The sequence below is a fragment of the Passer domesticus genome, chromosome 1 (genome assembly GCF_036417665.1).
Source record: "Passer domesticus isolate bPasDom1 chromosome 1, bPasDom1.hap1, whole genome shotgun sequence".
Taxonomy (NCBI): Eukaryota; Metazoa; Chordata; class Aves; order Passeriformes; family Passeridae; genus Passer; species Passer domesticus.
Window position 1 is genome coordinate 7274887 of NC_087474.1, and position 18148 is coordinate 7293034.

Consider the following 18148-nt stretch of genomic DNA (forward strand, 5'->3'; position numbering starts at 1 on the left):
CCTACAGACCCCAGAAGACTCAGAGGAATCTCAGGAATTGAAAAGCTATAGTTACATCTTTGGCCTGTAATATTACCAGTGATTCACAGAAAGTTTAATGCTGGTGACTTAAAGAAAACTCTTAACTACTTTGAAAACTCTAGTCAAAGAGAACTACTCTGAAAATGCTCAGAAAAAGTCTGTTTTGAGAGCATTAAATCTGAATTGCAGGAAATTTCTGAAGAAAATAAGATCCAGTCTTTTATAAGCTTATTTTTGAGTGAAAAATTAATATTTACAGGATTATAAAATTCTGGTGATGCTTATGACAGCATTTCCCCCTTTAACAATTTTTTGCAAGATCTGAAAAATGGACAAGTAAAGCTCAAAAAGCCTCATTAGTTAAGGAAATAAATGGCAAACCAGCTCTGCCTTAAACCTCAAATCCACAAACACCTCCCATAACAAACCTAAACCAAGTGCAAATTTTTAATTGATTTTTTTTTGTTTTTTGTTTGTTTGGTTGGTTGGTTTTTTTTATTTGTTTGGTTTGTGGGTTTGTTGTTTTTTTTTTTTTTTTTTTTTTTTGGTGTGTGTTTAAACAAAAAAAGAAAAATTATGTTAGTTTAGAAAAGAGATTATGGCAGATTAAAAAAAAAAAAAAAAAACAAACCAGCTGCTTTTTCCTTTTCGGGTCATCTTTGGGGGCATCCTTTTGGGAAAGCACTGCCCCGAAAGAGTGCCTGCCCTGCAGCCCAGAGGTGTAAAGGCAGAAGTGCAGTCCAGCCCCGCTCAGACCTCGGGGTGCCTCAGGGAGCCTTTTGTGGCTCGGCTGATTCTCTGCATTTCTCTGCACAAAGGCACATCACCATCACACAGAGCAGGGTTTGTTGTCCTCAGCCACCTTTCTATAAACCCAGGAGAGAATGAGGCTGTGCACTCAAGACTTTAAGTTCCAATATGTGAAGTAATTAAATACAGGGTTGTTTTTTTTTCTGTCCCGCCCCTTTTTTGTTGTTGTTCGGGTTTTTTTTTTAAGGAAGATGTGCCATTCATTTTACGGCTCCATGTTGCACCTGGAAGCAAAACTCCTTCCCTTTTTAATTTTCAGATGCCAGGTATCACAGATGTGCTGAACCCTGAGATGCTCTGCTTAAGCACCTCCAAAACACATCCCCAGTTGTTTCACTGCCCAGGGCTGGAAAACCATGGGCAGCTCCAGGGCTGACACTGGGACAGGGAAAAGCCTTCATGGATCCCAGCACAGTGTGCTGCTATTTCACTCCTTGTTGTCTCTTGTGCTCACCAAGTGCCACCTAGGTGTTCGCTGCAGCTCTTATGAGATGCTTTGGTGGCTGCACAAGTAATTTTTCCAGTCTTTTATAACACAGAAATGACTTTATTTCTTTGGAGTGAGAGCTGCCCTGCTGGATATTTTTGTGTCTGAGAGACCAATGCAATCAAATCAGGCAGATGCAGCATAGAGGAAATAAGGACTTGATGCCAGGGAGATGACACTTCAAATCATCGGCCTTTTAAGACACAGGAAATAAAAATGCCAAGAAGATTCCAAAGAAATGGAAAATGGTTTAACATTTTGATATTTTTGTATCGAAATCTTCAGGTTACAGCCAATACCAGTCTTCAGTAATTTAGGAGGCTCAGCAGCACCACAAGGAAACAGAGATGAAGATTGCCAGCATCCAAATCCTGGCAGCTACAGGGGGGACAGTGGGTGGTTCACTTGCCAGAAGCTGGATGGTGTACAACCCTCAAAGGCAGGCAGGTTACAAGTCAAGAATAAAATATCTTCCTTGTATCTATTCTTTTAGCTTAAAAACTTTATCTCTTGTCCTATCACTACATGCCCAGCTAAAAAGTCTGTCCACATTTTTCTTGCAAGGCTCCTTTAATTACCAAAAGTCTGCAATAAGGTCTGCCCAGAGCCCTCTCTTCTCTGAGTTAAAAAACCCAAGCTCTCTCAGCTTGGTGGAGAGAGGTTCCATCCCTCTGATCATCTTCATCATCTTCATGACCCTGCTTTGAACATGCTCCAGCAGGTCCATGTCATTCCTTTGCTGATAAAAGTAATTTGGAAAGCTGCCACAGGGTAGAGCATGCAGCTGATGGGACCTCTGTGCATAGGAGTTAAGTGTCCCAAAGGTGGCACCAATATTTGTCTAGTTTTGGGAGCAAGAAAATGACAAAGGGAGGAATTCATCTTTCCCCACATCACTGGGAAAAGGGGATGCTCTGCACAGAAGCAGAAGTTACTTTTGGATCTCATGACTTCAATATTTCCTGAAATGCCTCCAAAAGCTTGTGGAGACACCAGCATAGCTTAGCCAGAGTTATCACTTCTTGCAATTTGTCATTTGAGGCACTGAAATGCCAGTGTCCTTTCAGGATATGGGGACAGAGGAGAAATGGCTGCACTTGGGCATCCTGACCAGGGTTAGGATGATGGTGGTGTAAGAAGAGATTAAACAAAGGCCAGGATGTGCCACAGCTTTGTGGATTTCAGAGCTGACTTCAGCCAAGAGCTGCCTTGGCACAGGTTGGTGTCTCCTGCACTGCTGCTGCTCTGGCATTCCTGGGGCTGCCCAAACCCTGCCTTTGTGAGGTTCTTGAGGAACCAGCTGGACTAAGCACAGTGCAGAGGCACATAAAGAGAAATACCTGAATTTCTGCTGGTTTCCCTGGTGGTCTTTTCCGTCCTGAATCATGCAGATTTATCCTGAGTCACACAGACCCCATGACAGTGGAGTCAATCCTGTGGCTAGCTCAGGCTGAGTAAGACATGAGATGGGTCAGCTGCTGAATTCCTCAAACTAAACTCAAATCAGACCAAGAGATATGTCAGAGCAGTTATTTGATGACTATTTCACTGTGAAGACCTCACGGAATATCAAAGGGTCTAAGTTTCAATGCCCTGAGGTTAGACAAAAAAGCTCAAAGAAACACAGAGCAGAAAAGCATCCCTGACAGGGGACTTCAGGGACAGGTAAAAAAGAAAAGCAATCTGTATATGGACTGTGTGATAGAAGCATCCCAATATTCCTGGACAACAAGGAAGTTGAATAGTATTTGTCTCTGAAAAAAAAGTAAAGGTGCAGCATGAGAGGGAAAATAAGTGGGAGTGAGACTCATTAAAGGAGAACACAAGAGTGGGATGTGCTCACTGCCTGGTTGTAGCACTGCTGAAGGGTGTTCAGGGAAATGTCAAGAGCAAATTTCCCTTTTTGCTACCACAGCCCCGTTAAGATCTGTTTGTGGAAGACTGTAAGCAACAAAACTGATCAGCAAGCAAATGAGAGGTCCTTAATTCCTGCCAAGCCTCCTGGATCATTTCCCTTTAAAGGCTCTAAAATACGTGGGACTTCTGACAGATGAAAGCAGAATTGGTTCATTTGTTGAATGCAAACTGAAACACCTCAAAAGCATTAAGTCCCATTGGTTGTGTGCCATTTTAAAAAAGTCCAGCTCAGAAAGTGAGCCTGCAGATCTGTGCTGTGGAAGGCACAAAGGACGAGCTTTGTTGAGCTTGACTCTGCAGAGCCAGGCTCTCCATGTCAAGGCTGTGAGAGCATTTTACAGTGAGCAAACAGCTCTGTACCTGCTGACACAGAAGGTGATGTCTGTCTACTTTCTTCAACACTTTGATTCAGCCCTTCAGGAGAGCTCAGGCTGGGAAATATGGAAAGCTAGGGAGGGAATGGTAGGCAGGAGAAAGAGAGCAGGCAGAGCAGAGAGCTTACAGCATGAAACAGCAAATGTCTTCAGTGAGCACTGAGACTCAGGCAGTCCACACCCTCTTCAGTCTCAAATCTATAGATAAATCTTGGATATCTTGATAGCAAATGACAGAAATAAGGAATATATATAGAGATCCAAACACACATGCTACATTACAGGTCTCTTCACACTGACTAGTCAGGAATATTCTGGATGAATATTTTTTATTATGGGAAATGTTCTCTTTGTATTCCTTGATCCTACCTGCAGTGTCCCAGTATCCATGGCAGAAATGGGGCCATGAAGCAGTTCCTGAGTGGTGGGGTACAGCCACTGAGGTGATGAGCTTTAGGTATTGTACTCCTTACAAAGAGCTGTGCATTGCACAGGAATTACAAGCCATGCTCTGGAACAACAAATGGAGAACTTGCTCTATGTCTGTGAATTAGGGAATTAATTTTGTGCTACCTACCAGTTAACCTTGGTTTTGGAACAAATAAATTAATATTGTGCAAAGGAAATTCTGAAACCTGGAAGCCTAGAAATACAGTCTTACTCATAACATGATAAAGTAGATATCCTTGCCATGAAGAGATGGGTCCGTCTAGATTGAAAGCAAAATCTTTCCATTGCTGAATGTACATACAGTGCTGGTTGCATGGACATTAAATATCTCTGCTTGCTTCCAATTTTTCACTAAAGGATCTAGTAAGTGGGGACACTACATAAAATGCAAATATAACTTTTTGTGGAAGGGGAAGGAGATGCTTGCCAGCACAGCTTCTCTGGAAAGTCTTCCAGGAAAGGATTAGGAACTATGGATGGTATTTCCATAAGCCCGTGTTTTTGGCCTGACTATGACTCCCAGAGAAGCTGATGGTAAATCTGCCATTGTATCCAAGAGGAACAGACTTGTGACAGCACTGAGCAAACTGAAGATCCCAGCCTTTGACTCAGGAGTGTAAATATTTTGCTTTTATGCACAGAGATTAGTAAATTCAGGGATGTTATTCAAAAGGCAGTTTGGTAGCTGCTTCACTGAGCAGCATCCATACACCCTGAGCATACTTATCTCCCCCAGTTTTAAAAACTGCTTCTTGTCTTTAAGGGACAAGGACATAAACCACAAAGGCAGCTGCAGTCAGTGTTGTAATCTCAGCACAAAGGAGACAAATGGTTCACAGACACATTATTCCCTTTGCACCTCTTGGGATGCTCCCCCTGCCAGGGGGATTGGTGGCTGTAGGGGTGGGTGCTAGGAAAAACCAACACTGCTGCTGGCACAGCTGCCTGGGTCTCTGCAAAGGCTGGTGGAGCTGGTCTCTCCTGTTGCTGAAGTGCTTTTTTAATGGGAAAGGAAAAGAACTGTAAAGGGGAAAAGGTAAATCCCTGTTCATGTTCAGAGTCAGAAATATTGTTGTGTATTGAGAGAATTTAATCCACTCAGCAGAAAAGTGCCTGTCTGAAAAGGTATCCAATAAAGATGTTCAGATGTGCTTAAATGAGTTGCAGAGTGGATTTTTCTGAGTTGTCTGTCCAACATATGTGGCAAAGATAGGAGATGAGGGCAAGACTTCTTGCCTTGTAGCTATAGCAGAGCCAGAGTGGTCACAAAAAGCTCAGCTATCCACAGACACTGTTACCTGTAAAATGCCTCATGCACTCAGTGTTACAGGAAGAAATGGGATTTCAGGCTGACATTTCAGGCAGTCAGAAGAATATGTTTGTGCTTTCCTGAAGCACTTCATTTGAGCAAAACAGCCTACAAATCCATACCAGACTTCACCTGGATAGTCTCCCTTGGCTCCTTGGCTAGGAAGCTCTACTGCCTTATTGTAAAAAGTTGGAAATTGAAAATTAGTTAAAGGAAAAAATATTGATCTTCTAAGGTTTTTTTGTTTGGGTGGGGTATTTTTTTGGTCTTGTTGGGGGTAGGGGTTGGTTGTATTTTTTTTTGTTGTTGGATTTTTTTTTTTTTTGAGACTTGTCAGGATTCTCTATCTGGCCTAAAAAATGCAAAAATGGAACTTGTCAAAGAATTCAATTCAGACAAATACCCTGACTTGAAATTTGTGTGTCTGGAGACTCTACCCTTACCTGATGAAGAGAAGCAGACATCATCTGGCACAGCAATGTAAAGTGGAGAACACTGCAGCAAAGTTGTGGTGTGAAACTTGAAGGGAGGAATTACAAGAAACATTTATGTCACAGCAATTTTATTACTTGGAGCTTTTTCCAAACAAGCTTGGTAACATCATGGCTAGCAGAATTGACATTCTGAAGAATTGACATTTTACTTAAATATTTTGCTCCTGCTGCAAGATCTGACCCTACAGCTACATTTAACCTGCCCAGAGTATTAGCTGAAGAGCAACCTTTCATGTCACACACTAGATTAAATCCTGCTCAGTGACTTCTCTGAGTGTCCAAGGCAGTATTAAGAAGTCCATCCATCTCTGTACTTTGGTCTGACAGACACTTTCCTCAATGAGTTTTTGCAACAGAAAACTTTTGCTGGGAAAAAAAGCCCCAAGAAGTCAAAGATTCAGAGTAAAGACTTGAGAGAAACCATCAGAAAACCCACGTGACAAAAAGGGCTGGACAGTAGCAGAGGTTTTCAGTGTTTCTAACTCCTCTACAGTTTTGGAGAGCAGTAGAAAAGTGGCAAGGTGTTAATTTGAGAAATGGTCTGAGCTTATTTATTCTCATTTATGTTACATCTTCATAGATCCAGAGGAAGTCTAATACCAGCCCACCAAAGTGACTTACATGGAATAGGATAGCTCCCTAATTTAATTTGTTTTAATGGAAGCCTCAGTGATATCCACCCTTGACAGAAGAGCACACCATTACAGATGGAGCACCTGAAATGGGAAATATCTCTCCACCTGAAACTGAGAAGCTGATCCATCAGAGCTGCACTGAGCTGGTGTTTTTCCTTTCAGTTTGCTTATGCCTGTCCCACCAGACCTGCTGAAACAAACAGCCCAGGAGAGCCCTCAGACATGAGTCAGCATCTTCACAAATCTGGCTGCGAAGCCATTATTCAAGGATTCATGAAGTCTCCTCATCATTCTGGAGATAAATGCTGGATTTTGAACTGGCACTTGAAATGATAACCCCAGCTGGCATCAACACCACAGCACGTGTGTGCCATCACCAGGTGTGACATCCACTCCCAGCAGAGACAAGGAAACTCTCCCAGACAGAGACATGAGAGCTGGCACAGGGCATGAAGAAGATATGACAGGAATTACTGCTCTGCCCTCATAGGAACAGATCAGAATCCACCATAAGTTTCTGTGAAAACTGGATTCTTTTTCAGCGTGGCCACTTTTTTTCCTGTATGGTCATTGCAGTTTTCTGTCACCTTCCTGCTCAGGTGACAGTTCTCATGCAATCCTGTTTGTCTCCATTTCCTTGGCTTGTACAGTGGGTTCAGGATCCTCTAGAAACAAGTTTCTTGGTATTTGCTCCAGCACTCCCTCGAGTCAAAAACCTTGACTAATATCCACAGTAACTGTCTGATGAATTCCTCTTCCTTAAAACCAGAATTAACACTACCATGACCCATAAAGAGAAGAACTTGTCAGATCAAACAGCAGTGATCAGACATGGGTAAGGAGGAAAGTCACCCTCCAGATGCAGCATGGAAGAACCATGTCAGAGGAATGTGGAAACCAGCCACCTTTGGGAGCTGAGTCAGACACAGAGCCCTGCTCTGCTGGTTCCTACCCACACAGCTGGAAATTGGACACATGAAGGATTGTACTGCCATGACCCAAAGCAGATGAAAAGGGATTTCATTCACACCCTGGTATTTCCATGCCCTGGCTTAAAAATGCAACGTTTGAGCACAGGAATGACAAAGTGGTGTTACATAATCCCAGGGTAAACTTTCTGGACAGCATCCAATGACATTTTTCTGAAAAAATATTACAAGTAGCCATTTCCCTCTGAACTGGGGAAAAATCCTTGTCCCAGTCCTTGGGTGAGACTCTGGGCAGAGCTGAGGTGCTGGCACCAAGTGCTGCATCTTACACCACCTCCTGCCCTTGGCCTCTCACCAGCAGTCAGGTGGTGCTTTATCCCCTTGCTGTTCCAGGGCTCCAGACATTTCCATATGGTCTGAACTCCTGCCAATGCTATAACTTGATTTTTTTTTCTGATGTCTGAATAATCTGAGGGTTTTACTCTATTACTTTCACCTCTGAAAGAATTCCCTCCATGTATTGGCACCAGTGCCTGGCCTGAGGTGCCCATGATGGCCAGCACTCTGCTTTCTTCTTAATTTTGCTGTCACCTTTGTGTACCAATAACATTTTTGTTCCTTCTGGATGGATGTCACCCTTGAGATTTGTCCCCATTAGACATCATCAGGAGGAAGAAATTCTTCCCAAAATAGTTCTAGTGGCTACTTGTGTCCTTCATCTCCAAGACTCTGAGCTTGTTCTTCCCCTCCAACTCATACAGGCCCTCCTCGAGAAAGGATCTGGAGCATCCCTGAGAGTTGGGGCATGCAGGGAATGAAGAGGAGGGGACAAGGAATCTGGGATGGGATGCTGGGGTTTGACTCATGAGAAATTTTTTGCTTTCTTTTTTTTTTCACCCAGAAAAAGCAAACCCAAGCACCCCAGCCCATGCTGTGCTATGGGATCCAGCCCAGTGGGCCAGCCTGGCTAAACTCCCTAAGGGAAGCATCAAGATATATGGAATCATTGAACCACAAAATCATAGAATGGTTTGGCTTATAAGGGACCTTAAAGATCATCTAATTCCACCCCCCTATCTATTCCTCACCTATCTATAAAGTTGTTTCCTTGCACGTCTGCCTGGCAGCCCCATTTCCCTGTGAAACCTGCAGAGGAGCCAGCCTCAGTGCACACTTTGGTAAGGAAAGCCCTGTGAACAGAGAATCACCTCACAATGAAAGTGCTGCTCAAAGTGAAAGGCACATGCCTTGTGTTTGGTAAAGCCTTGAGTTCAGACATTTGTGCCACATCAGAATTTTGTGGATGGAAATCCTGGCCAAGGCACCTCCACCCACCTCTGCAGGGTTTGTATGATGGCTACAGGCTTTCCTCCAGCCTTTGGCAGTGGTTTGCTTGAGGGTTCATGCAGGTGAAGAGAGGAAAATATTTTTCTTTTGCTGTATTTTTCTTTTAGGGACACTGCAGAGGACAGGGGCACCTGCTCCTGCCTCCAGACTCTCTGGAGGCTGCTGCAGCCACTGGCTCTTGGCACAGCAAAGGCACTGCAGTGTTACTGCTGTTTTAGAGAAATAATGGCTACAGGCTGCCTTGCTCAGCTGGCAGCAATGTGAAAGAAAAACCCGGGTTTAAATAAAAGCCAGAGTTTAGCAACTCTGAGATGGAACTACAGGTGTGACTAAATTCCCTATAACCCCCTGACTCTGAAAGGTATCAAAGTCATGTTGCCTCCAGCCTGCTGGAAGAGCAAGGGGAAAAGGCATCCCTGAGCAAAATTCTTTCCCTGAAATAAGTTTATCCTTGCTCTCACCTGAGCAGAGCATCCTGATGCTGCTATCACCACCACTTGATGCTGCTGGGATGTGTGTGGGGCTGGCTTCACATCACTGAGCCAAGTGTGTGTGCAACCAAGGGTGGGGAGTGACAGAGAACCTGCACAGGGCTCTCCTCACCAGCCTGGCCTGGGTGCCCAGCAAGGTTTTCATTCTCAGTGCTTCCTGATCTGATAGAGCTCCTCTGGCTCACTCTTTTTTTAACCTCCTCTGACATTTAGGGCTGGTCTATACTGGGGATTTAATTCCAGTTGTTGGAGGATGTGAATTTAGAGAGGAATAATTATTCTTGATTAACTCCCCATGTGGACAGTCTTGTTCCAAAATAAAAGTGCTTTATTTCAAATGGGTTTAATCCAGGAAAATCACTGCGTTGTTTTCTCTAAGAAGAAGAATAGATACAAAATGAAGAATACTTTTTCTCCCTCAATTTCTTGAAAAATGCAAGGACTTCTGAAAGTTATGCAAGTTTTAACTGAAAATTGCTGTATGTTATTATGTATAATTTGCACCTCTGATAAACTGCACGCTGTTAAAATTATTGTTCCATGAAAATAATTACACAGCAGCCAACATAATTAGACAAGCAGTGCAGAATCAGAGGCAGAAATGTAGGGAGATATTGTGAGCTGTTTATAAGGGAGGTTGCTCTGAGGTGTATTTTATTCTGTCCACACATTCACACAGAGCCTGATTTACTGAAACCAAAACTGATTACTGAAGGTAACGAGCCTCACAAAAAAACTTGAACAAAAAAGGGTTCTTGGCTTTAGGATGAATTTTCTGTTAAAAAAATACAAACCAAAGCAAGACAGAAGATGGATCCCAGAATAACCAATACTCTTCTGGGGAAAATCATAAATTGGGGTGCCAAAAAATGTCCAGGGATAGCAGTAGTGGAGGCACTGAGGCTGCTGCTGCCTGTGGTATCCAGAAGGGAGAGCTGGTGTCAGGCAGGGTTCTGGCTGCCAGGTGTCACACACGGGCTCAGGCACTGCTCTTTTACCATCCATATCACTGACCTCATCTCAAATATCACTATTTAAGGATATTTTACGGGGACAGTGCAGGATGCAGTGAGCAGTTTAAGGTGAAGAATGTTTAGCATGAATCCAAACCCAACCCTTTGTTTAGAGGGCAGGGATCTGGTCCCTGCCTTGTTGGGTACCAGGACAGATCTGCCCATAAATCTCCTCTTTCCAAATATCTGCTCTGTCTAGGTGCAATCCAGCCTCGAACAGAAATGTTCTCCTGGAACTAAAAATGTTGCCCATATGAAATTGTCATCAGAGCTGCTTCATGTGATTCTTCCAGAAAACTGCTGTTATCATCAAATCAGCATTTTCTGCATTAAAATAAGAGAAAATAAAAATAACCATCTTATCTAAAACAACCAAAACTCTTGTGTGAATCAGTAGATGGGAAAACTAATTCTGGGGCTTCCCAGACAGAAGGAGCTACCACTACTGGCCAGTGGAACACACCAAACACAGGCTTTTCTCTGCTTCCTTTTTTCCACCCAGCAGCAACTGAGAGGCAGCAGCCCCTGGATCCCAGCCCTGAGTGTCAGAACACAGAGGAACATGCTGGCATCAGAGGAGTACAGAGGTTTTCAGGATGGCTCATGTGTATAAAAATAGGCAGATTTCTGCAGAAACAGAGCCTAGAATTGAGACTTCTGCAATCACACCATGAGAAGTGGGAATCTTAGTGCTCCCAGAGAATGTTTGTTTCTTTCTGACATTACTTTCAATATTGGGTTTTACTGCCCCTTCTGCTTTGCAAAGATGGAAGAGCAATGAACAGACAGGAGGTGATTATGCCACTATTTTAAAACTTACTGTACATGTTACACATTTAACAGCTCAGCTGAGAAAAGAAATCCTATTTTCATATTTATCCATTCTTTATGTTCCCTTCAATGTGCAATATAAACCCCCACTCACACATACCAAGCCAAATCTTTCCCTTCTTCTGGAAGGTCAATATCCCAATAACAGAATCACAGAATGACAGAATCACAAGGTTGGAAGAGACCTTCAAGGTCATCAAGCCCAACCTGTTCCCTGACACCTCAACTAAACCAGGGCACCGAGTGCCACATTCAGTCTTTTTTTAAAAAATACATTATTTTAATGTCTGGCCCACCAACCAAAACAGATCATGGCCAGGTGTGTTTGGCTGCCCATGTCACCATCCTGGCCACTTTTGCCAGGTCCAGAAGGAGCAGAACTGTTCCACTCCTGTGGCCCCCAGCCCCAGCCTGTGCTGGGAGGGAAGGCAGTGGGAGCAGGACCTCGCTGTGGGGTGGAAACTGGATGTGCCAGATGCAAACATCTGGACTCAGGAGCTCAGGAAGGATCTTCAGTGCCACGCTTTAGGTACAGCCCTGGTAACTTCAGGGGCTTTCAGCAGAGCTTGGACTTTCTGGGGCTTGAGCCATTCTGAAAGCAGGACTTCAGGGTGCTTTTGTAAATTTTAGTCAAGGTGAATTTGTACCGAAGTCTAAATCCACAGTTAATTACAACGAAGAATAAATGGTTCTGAAGAGATTAGGGATGAGCTTTTGAAGGAGGCCTCTGAATTTTAAGTAACCAATTCTCTTTGAAAGTCACTGGATTTGGGCTTCTAACTCCCTTGCTCACTTTTGAAGATCCAAACCAAGGTTTAAAATTCATTCTGTTAACAAGCTAGACAATATTTCTTTCCTGGGAAAGCAGTCTTCTGTTATCCTAAAATTAAGACAACAGAGGGCTACATTTTTTGTTTTATTCTCCAAGGCTAATAATGAAACAATATAGAAATTGTGAAAAATAAACTACAGCAATTTAGATATTTAGTTTTCAAATCAGTTGACAGGCACAGCAAGGAAATGGTTTTGCCTCTGAAGAAATAAATGTAATAAAATACTGTTTAAATAATGTTTAAGTGATGTGGTGAAAGACGGGTTCACGAACCCTCTGTTATGTTAACAATTAGCAGTGCAGGACATGGATTTTGTTTAAGAAATGTGTACTGCTAATACCGGGGTCAACATATGAATAAACAAGAATGGCACTAGGCAGTAGAGCCGGGCTCTATTAATATCTGCCTGGTTATCTGTATTGCCTTGTTTATCACTCCCAGATCTGCTGCAGTCAGGTCCTGTGTGTCCTGGCAGCTATGGGCAGCCATCCACACTCTTGCCCTCACTGAGACATTGTGGAGCTGGGACTGGAGGATCTTTAAGGTCCCTTCAAACCCAAACCCCTCTGTGTTTTGTGGCTTTTTGCTCAGAGTGAGGAAGAGCCACATGTCAACCCAGCAGTGAAGCCTGGGCAGTTTGAGCCAGCCAGGTCCATGGGCTGGGGCCCTGACCTGGGAGCACCCCAGAAGCTTGTTCTGCTACAGACCAACCATGCACTGCCAGCCAAGCCACCGTGCTCTCCTCTCACGTTCTCTTGTAAATTGTTAATCTCACCACGAGCTGGTCCCTTGCTGTTGGCCACAACTGCACCCTGAGCACGGAGCTCTCACAGGAAGGATGAACTCCTTGGAGCTGGACTTCAGAAGACTCAGATGCCTTGGACAGCTTCTGATCATCTCACTTCCAGCTGCCTTGGGAAGCTGCTGCCTCACTCCAGAGATATCCCTGGACAGCTTGATCCTCAGTCCTCCTCAGTAACAAGTTGAGAATTGACAAAATTGCTAAAGACAGACCTGAGAATCATCAGAAGACTCTGCCATTTATAAAGAAGCAATTTCCATCTTCTTATGCCTTATATACTCTCTTAAGCCTTTGAGTTTACACTTGGGGGTGATGGAAAGGTTTATTATCTGAGTCAACAACAATCCTCTGGAATATTTGCTAAATGACCTAGCTCACCAAACACTTCCAGAGGATTTTCTGTCTAAGTGTATGGAGGACAATCTGTAATTTACATGCTGCCAAACAGAGAGTAAGCCAAGCCTTGCTCCTGGAGGTTGGCAGTGTGATGGCTTGGTCCAGGAAAAGGCTGATGACCCTCAGTTCCCAGCACAGGCAGTGGAAGTTGAAGGTTTCCAGCAACCACAGGAAGCCCATGGATGGCAATGGGCACTACTTGGACCTCAGTGCAATGCCTGGTTAGATAACAGTCTGTCTCTAGGTAGAGCATGTATTCTGTCTTTCATTCTTCTTTTTTTCTTTCTCTGCCTTAATAATGCATGTAGTTCTGATTTATTTTTTATCAAGATTAACAATGGAACAATACCACTTCAAATATTAAAAAGGCAAAGAAATGTAGGTACTGAAAAGGAAGGAAAATACCTCAATTTCAAGCCTAAAGATTACTTTGGGTCCCAGAGGAAGCAGAAGCAATTTAGTGGCTGATACCCTTAGCAAGAAAAAAGGTTGTAAGATTAAGACCAACTGCTGTTTGGATAAGTGGTTGGTAATTGCACATATCAGCAATTATGTGCTGTCATATCATTTTTCTGCTACCTTACTCCTCTCTTGTGTCCCGTCAGGGTTTACTTGGAATGACCCTACATCTATGGTCCTCTTTGGATTCACCTTCCTAATGTCATAGCACAGTGCCTCACAAGTTCAAAGAAGAAAGAAGTCATTATTACAGGAGGTGCCTGGTGGAGGTGCTCCTCTTCACAGATGTAGCTAGAGGCTACTGCTGTAATAACCAAGCTTCCAGGGAGAGAAAGAAAGAAAGAAAGAAAGAAAGAAAGAAAGAAAGAAAGAAAGAAAGAAAGAAAGAAAGAAAGAAAGAAAGAAAGAAAGAAAGAAAGAAAGAAAGAAAGAAAGAAAGAAAGAAAGAAAGAAAGAAAGAAAGAAAGAAAGAAAGAAAGAAAGAAAGAAAGAAAGAAAGAAAGAAAGAAAGAAAGAAAGAAAGAAAGAAAGAAAGAAAGAAAGAAAGAAAGAAAGAAAGAAAGAAAGAAAGAAAGAAAGAAAGAAAGAAAGAAAGAAAGAAAGAAAGAAAGAAAGAAAGAAAGAAAGAAAGAAAGAAAGAAAGAAAGAAAGAAAGAAAGAAAGAAAGAAAGAAAGAAAGAAAGAAAGAAAGAAAGAAAGAAAGAAAGAAAGAAAGAAAGAAAGAAAGAAAGAAAGAAAGAAAAAGAAAGGCCTCCTGAACCTGCAAAAACCCTCTTTGTCCTCCATCCTCGCAGTGGGAGAAGGGGGTGTGTGAGGGGAGAGGTTTGGGTGGGGTGGGAGAGGGTTGTGTGTGTGCATGGTTGAGGTGCCACCCCACCCCTGTCGGCTCCAGGTGACATTGGGGGCACTCAGGGGAGCTGGGTGCTCTGAGTCCTGCCTTGTCAGGGCAGTACGGGTCATGTTGAATCCTCTTCAAATGAAAAGGAGGAGATTCTGCTCTGTACATGTAGGCTGCTCCTAACTCCTGCCCCATCTGGGGGTGACTGGCCCTTGAGCTGAGCTCTGGGGCTCACTTCTGTAGCTTGCCAGAGGCTCTGCACCACTCAGAAAAGCAAACAGCATCAGAAACACCTTTTTCCTCACAGAAGTAACTGATTCCCCAGCAAAGTGTCAAAAGATAACAAAGTCTGTTCCAGCTAAACTCATCTGTTCATTGCCTGAGGGAAGCCTGCAGCTTATATGGCACCGGGTGCTCCCATGGAGCAGAAAGTATTTAGCTCACTAATCAGACCCAGGCAGGAGGTGTAAGTGAGGCTGCCTGCAGTGTGTCTGCAGAGGACAGGCACTGGCTGGCTTTCCAGGGTCCCAGGCTGACCCACAGTGATGCCTCTGAGGTCAGAGGCTTTACAGGGGTGCAAAGGAGAGCAGGGTTTTACACGGGGATCCCACCACACCAGCAGAGCGAGCCCTGGCTCTGCACGGGCCACCAGGGTGGGCAGCCCTGGGAGGGACCAGCAAACCCTGGTGTCAGGCTGTGGGAGATGCCAAACCACAGCCAAATGCAGGAGTCTCAGCAGTGATAGTGAGGTGCTACCTCACAGCTCATGGAAGAGATAATACTCTTCGAAAAGCAGATAAAAGATTCATCAGCACAGATGAAGATATGAGGGCTCAGGCTTAGACAGCCTGTAGCTCCTGCCAAAAAATTGTGTGGAAGGTAGAAATGAATTTAAAAGGTTGAGTAGGGGCCAGCAAGTCAATAACTGAATAATCCCACCCAGATAGGAAACCAAAGCATAAACAAGAGTCTCCACGTACTGACAAGTTAGCACTGGTTGCACTCTGGAAAGGATCCTAAAATAACAGAGATTCCTGTAGACAGAATAAACACATCTCTCAGTTGTCATCCTGAGCAGAGGGTAATTGCCTAGATGTCTGATTGACTCGCTGCTAGAACTAAATATGTACTTCTCTGACATGCTGTCACCTCCTTCACTGTACGCCGGAGATTTTTCAGCAAAGCACATCAGGAATCAAAGCAAATGTCCACAAGGAAAGATGCATCTCGACCTTGAACTTTAATCACTGGCAAAGAGCTGAAAATGTATTTAAAAAGAAGTGAAGGTACTGCATTCCTGAGAGTGACATTTAATCTCAAAATCCCCTGGGGGCTTGTGCACATATGACCCAAGCCCCAGGAGAGGAGCAGGGAGCTGCAGCCCTGGCTGGGGCTGGAGCTGGAGCTGGCACAGGCACAGCACAGCTGGCTCCAGCTCCCCTCTGATCCCCACTCCTTCCCAGAGGCTTCCTTCTGGCTTTCCTCCAGCATGTCCCTTCCCAGTTTGCACTTCTGGAAGAGATGGAAGATCAGAGTTCCTAAATTAATCCTCCTTCTGGTTCTGGCAGCTCTTTTGCCCTGAACAAGAGTGTTTGATGCCTTCTCTACACCACTACAAGGCTCTTGGTTAGCAATTCCTACCAAGTCCTGAGCAGTCCTGTCCACCCTGCTCATGCCTTGCTGCCTTCCCACCTTAGAGTCAGTCTCTGCTTCAGCTCTGTTAAACTTTTATCTGCAGAAATGTAAGAGAACCTACTCAAAAGCCTTAACATTGGAATATGAATATGAATATTCAGTAAGCCCTGGAAGTTGCAGGGGGCTGAATAACTGTCAACACAATAGTGATTTTCAGAAGTGAAGTGACCTGGCCAAATCCCAGGCTGGGATTCCTTCTCGTGGGAAGGATGGTGTGCTGGTTTAGAATTCAGTTAATTATAGATATAAAAAATACTATACTAAATGCAATTCACTGTGAATTCATGAAGGTTGTTCACTCAGTATTACACTCTAACATGTAAGAGGCTTGCAATTTTTCTCCATAGTATGTGAAGGCTTGGCACTGAATTCAACCAAAATTAACCTGACACATCCTATGTGAAAGGAAAATATTTAAAAAAACATGCTTGTAATGGTAACTACAAAAGAAACCCATAAGTAATTGAAGGTAATTTTGAAAGAGTCCTGGTTCTAAGTCCTTGGTCTTTCATATTTTGCATCTGGAGAAAAAAAATCAGATCATCAAAAGGCACAAACATTTGATGTGTGATTGGATGAAGCCCTGAGCAACCCCATCTAGTGGGTGGCATCCCTGCCCACGGCAGCAGAGTTGGAACCAGATTATCTTTAAGGTCCCTTCCAACCCAAAACTCTCTGTGATTCTATGATTAACAGCAAAAGGATAACCATGGATGTGGGGTAACCTGCATCACTCATCAACTGCACTTGGGCAGCTGGAGTGGCTGGACATGAAATAACTCCTCACCAAATGAGGAATGCTGGAGAACTTCCATGCAGGCTGCACTGGAACCAGGCAAAACAGCTACTGTGAAACCTGGGGAAAATCTGTGAGTGGCCCCTGGGAAGGAGGAGGCCACACCACATCCCACTGCTGTGAAACTGCCCCCAGGAGAGCAGCCCAGCTCCATCAGGGGATGGAGCAGGAGAGCCTGAGAGGCTCTGCAAAGGAATCATGGCATGGGCTGGGTGGAAGGGCAGCTTCTCTTTTCTCCCCCCAGGAAAGGGACACAGGAAGCACAGGAGGGCTCAGGCTCATGGTGAGGCAGTGGAAACCATGCACCTCACACCTGAGTTGGTGGCCCTAGAACATGACTATTTTCTCTATTTCTCTGCATTTGAGAATTCACCCTGGAGGGAGCTGAATCTCAGGTCAGAGTGAGGTTGTGAGGGTGGTTTACAAACCCATCCCCTCCCCTCACCTCACCTCCAGCCTGTGCAGGAAAAAAAGCATTTTCTAACAGAAATTTTGACAGAGCCATCACTTTGTGAACACTGCAAATATATATATATATATATATAAAGCAACTTGTCTAATACATGTCCAAGATAAAAGTTTGAGATGTCAGAAAATTTTATCTGAAAAAAAACAGGCATTCATGCACAAGAGGATAACTTGAAACTATCTACCCATCTATTAAACTCCAAGGTTTAGGTAGATAAAGAAATCAAGCAGAAGCTAAAGCGGGCAGACACATGTAAAATGATTTCTGAAGGCAGAACAGGACATCCCTAGAAGTACTGAAGTACTGCTAAACTGAGTTTTGGGGGGAAAGTGGCAATTACCCAGCCCATGCCTCCTGCCCTCACCTGCATGGCCCCAGGAGTGAAGTGATCCACTCAGCTGAGAGAGGAAAACATGCCCCAGGGGCAATTCTTTCCATAGGTGGGAGGGAAGACACAGATTTTCCTCCAGGTCCTAAGACCATCACATTCAAAGCAACCCTATTGTTGTCTTCTCTTATTTTCAAACATGGCAGGATGGCACACATCTCCACTGCAGCCCCCAATGACCTACTCATCTTTCTCTTTGCTTTTAATTTAGGAATAGTACAACAAGCCAGGGGGAGCTGGGTGAGGAAGGTGTGCAGAACAGGCAGAAGAGCCCAGCCCAAGCAGAGGATGAGGTGCTCAGCTGCTCCCTTGGTCTGATTTCATACCAGTGATGACAGGAAATGAGCCCAATGATTTAAAACCA

The 18148-nt window shown here is 44.0% G+C and overlaps 1 protein-coding gene across 1 annotated transcript in view; it reads right to left on the reverse strand.

Annotated features, from left to right (window-relative positions):
• CNPY1 (canopy FGF signaling regulator 1) overlaps window positions 1-17766 on the reverse strand; it is a 34295-nt gene extending 16529 nt beyond the window's left edge. The window contains exons 1-2 of the mRNA XM_064399867.1: window positions 17761-17766; window positions 13719-13814 (exon numbers count right to left, since the gene is read on the reverse strand). Of these exons, the coding sequence (XP_064255937.1) occupies window positions 13719-13814; window positions 17761-17766 (102 nt within the window). The remainder of the gene's footprint in view (window positions 1-13718; window positions 13815-17760) is intronic.
• Between the last annotated feature and the right edge of the window lie 382 nt (window positions 17767-18148).